Source organism: Coturnix japonica, chromosome Z (genome assembly GCF_001577835.2).
Source record: "Coturnix japonica isolate 7356 chromosome Z, Coturnix japonica 2.1, whole genome shotgun sequence".
In the NCBI taxonomy this organism is placed as follows: Eukaryota; Metazoa; Chordata; class Aves; order Galliformes; family Phasianidae; genus Coturnix; species Coturnix japonica.
In genome coordinates, this window is record NC_029547.1 from 45,302,247 (window position 1) to 45,304,812 (window position 2,566).

The window sequence follows — 2,566 nt, forward strand, 5'->3', positions numbered from 1 at the left end:
GAGTTTCATCATGTCCTTTCTCACAAAGCCATTCTGCATAAACACTCTCCACACGGTACTATTGACACTGAAAGTGATTTATAACAAAGCAAGACATGACACAGAATTAGGGTGGGGAAGTTTATTAGGAGATATAATAAATATATGTATATAAATTGATATAGTAAATCAACTAAACATTGATAACAGTCAATCACAGAGTGCTTTTTGCCATGGTTTTGCTTATCGCACTCGGTGTCACAACTGTTGAGATGGTCAGAATCATAAAGTTGGAAAAGGCCGATGAGGTGTCAGGTCCAATGGTCCACGTGGGCGCTGGCCTGTGAGAACTCTCAGTGAATGGTGCTGGACTCTGAGGATCGGTGCCAGCATGTAGGTTGCACGCTGCTACTCCCGCGGCATCAGTAAAGCCGGATGATATGCCACCTGGACCGGCTCATGCAGCATCTTCAGGGCTGGCTGTCGGTCTCCGCATCCCGACGATTGAGAGGCAAGCGTCTTCGAGTCCAGGCCCGTGCTGGATGTCTGAATGGGCATCTGTAAGCTGTTCTGGAAACCCTGAAGGACCCCGGTGCTGCTGGTGTGGTGTAGCTGCAGCTCTGAGCACGTAAGCTTGGTGTCTGCCTGCTCCCAAGGTGTCTCTGGGGCTGGCTCGGAGATTCTGGGGCCTGTGCCCGCAACGGAGAGCGGCTTCTTGTCCGGGCCTGCTCTCTCAGCCTGCTACTGAAAGATGTATTCCAGTGCACGGCAGCGCCTCGAGGACCGTGATGTCCCCTGGATGGCAGAGTCTGAGGTGCTGCTCGCAGCAATTGGAGCAGCATTATGGCTTGTCTCCCAGCGTCCTTGGGACTCTGTCCTGTGATGGCTGGACAGACCGCTGCTCTCAGGCACACAGGAACCCGGTGCTGCTGGTGCGGTGTAGCTGCATCTCTGAGCACCTGGGCTTGTTGTCTGCCTGCTCCCAAGGTGTCTCTGGGGCTGGCTCGGAGATTCTGGGGCCTGGTGCCGCAACGGAGAGCGGCTTCTTGTCCGGGCCTGCTCTCTCAGCCTGCTACTGAAGATGTATTCCAGTGCACGGCAGCGCCTCGAGGACCGTGATGTCCCCTGGATGGCAGAGTATGAGGTGCTGCTCTCAGCAATTGGAGCAGCATTATGGGTTGTCTCACAGCGTCCATGGCACTCTGTCCTGTGATGGCTGGACAGGCCGCTGCTCTCAGGCACACGGGAACGGTTAGCTGGCTCCGATGGTGCCTGGCTGGTGGTTGTAGAGCTGCTGCTCTCTGGTGCTGTGGAGCCTTGGGGTGGCGGCAGTCCGTGCTCACTGGTGGTGCCGGAGCTGCTGCTCTCTGGTGTCACAGAGGTTTGAGATAGCTGCAGTCCCTGCTGGCTGGTGGTGCCGAGGCCAGCAAGACCTGAGCTGGTGCTGGAGGCTGTAAGGGGAGGCAGGAAGGTGAGCAGGATGGAATTCCAGCCATGGGGTGGAACTGGCTCCCGTTTGTCCCGGGCTGGAGGGATTTGAGCAGGGCCGCTCTGAGCAGCCGCTGCCAGGCCTGGCCTGGCCCCAGCCCAGCAGCACGCGGCTGTTTGCCTCTTACCGGTGCCCTCTCCAGCACAGGCGTTGCACTCCCATTCGGTTCTGCTATCACTCAGGTAGGAGCAGCGGCGGTGTGTGCCTCGTGCAGCACAGGAGCTGCAGAGGAGCAGCTCCCAGGGCCTGTGGAAAGCAATGGGTTGTGGCCATGAGGACAGAGTGCCCTGAGCCAGGGAGTGCCCGGCACAGCTCTGGTGCTCAGTCTGTGCTCCCCCAGCCCGTGGTGAGGCTGCGATGCCACGCAGAGCCCCAGAGGGCAGCTGAGGTCACTCACCCCTCTCCTGACCGCAATCTGCCATGGGGGTAAAGGCAGTTGCTGGCATGGCACCGTCGATACCAAACTGCCAGTGCTTCATAGGCGTTGTTGTCCTCCCATTCTGCAATACTGCCAGAGAAGGGAGGGAATGTGATGAGCACTCACTGACCCAGAACTAAAACTAACCCATGAAATCCATCCCCATCCACCTTATCCCTGCTTCCAGCTTCCCAATGACACTGAGGCCCATGTTAATGGCTGCCAAGGGCCAGGCCTTGCGGGGCAGTCCTTGGGCAGGCACAGCTCTTGTGCCCTCACATCTCAAGAGCTGGATGAAAGACACCAACCTGTCTGGGATATGGATCCCCACAGTCAGCAAGTCTCGAAGAAACGTCTCTCTGTCTCTGCAGTGGGGGCACTGGAAGCTGAGAAGCCCAGAGCTCAGGGCCATTCTCTGCAGCAGAAACACAAGCAGTGTGGGTGTGAGCCGGGCCTGGTGCTGCTGAGCGCCTGCGGTGCCCGCGGGGCGAGGGGAGGGCTCCTACCTGGATGCAGGCCCGGTGGAACCAGGCGTGTTGGCAGGCTGGGCACACCATGGTGGTGTACGACCTGCTGTCACCTACAGGCTCCATGCAGATGACGCAGGTCGTGTCCGGCTCCGGTGCTGCCTGCACTGCCTGCTGTGGGCTGTGCTCCCTGCAGAAGGACCTGGGGGAAGA

General features: G+C 58.5%; 1 protein-coding gene across 1 annotated transcript; it reads right to left on the reverse strand.

Moving 5' to 3' along the window:
- Positions 1-705: 705 nt before the first annotated feature.
- Positions 706-2,097, reverse strand: LOC116652547 (mucin-12-like). Its single transcript, XM_032441502.1, has 4 exons — positions 2,057-2,097; positions 1,866-1,976; positions 1,596-1,714; positions 706-1,430 (listed from the first exon to the last, which is right to left on the reverse strand). Exons 1-4 carry the CDS (start codon positions 2,095-2,097, stop codon positions 721-723), a joined length of 981 nt encoding a protein of 326 aa, XP_032297393.1. The 3' UTR covers positions 706-720.
- Between the last annotated feature and the right edge of the window lie 469 nt (positions 2,098-2,566).

Excerpts from the sequence above, each read along its gene's own strand:
- LOC116652547 (XM_032441502.1), bottom strand. The coding sequence starts at position 2,097 with ATGGGCCTCAGTGTCATTGGGAAGCTGGAAGCAGGGATAAG. Across the intron at positions 1,977-2,056 it reads AAGCTGGAAGCAGGGATAAG|TATTGCAGAATGGGAGGACA; the intron begins GTGGATGGGGAT and ends CTTCTCTGGCAG. Across the intron at positions 1,715-1,865 it reads AGATTGCGGTCAGGAGAGGG|GCCCTGGGAGCTGCTCCTCT; the intron begins GTGAGTGACCTC and ends TGCTTTCCACAG.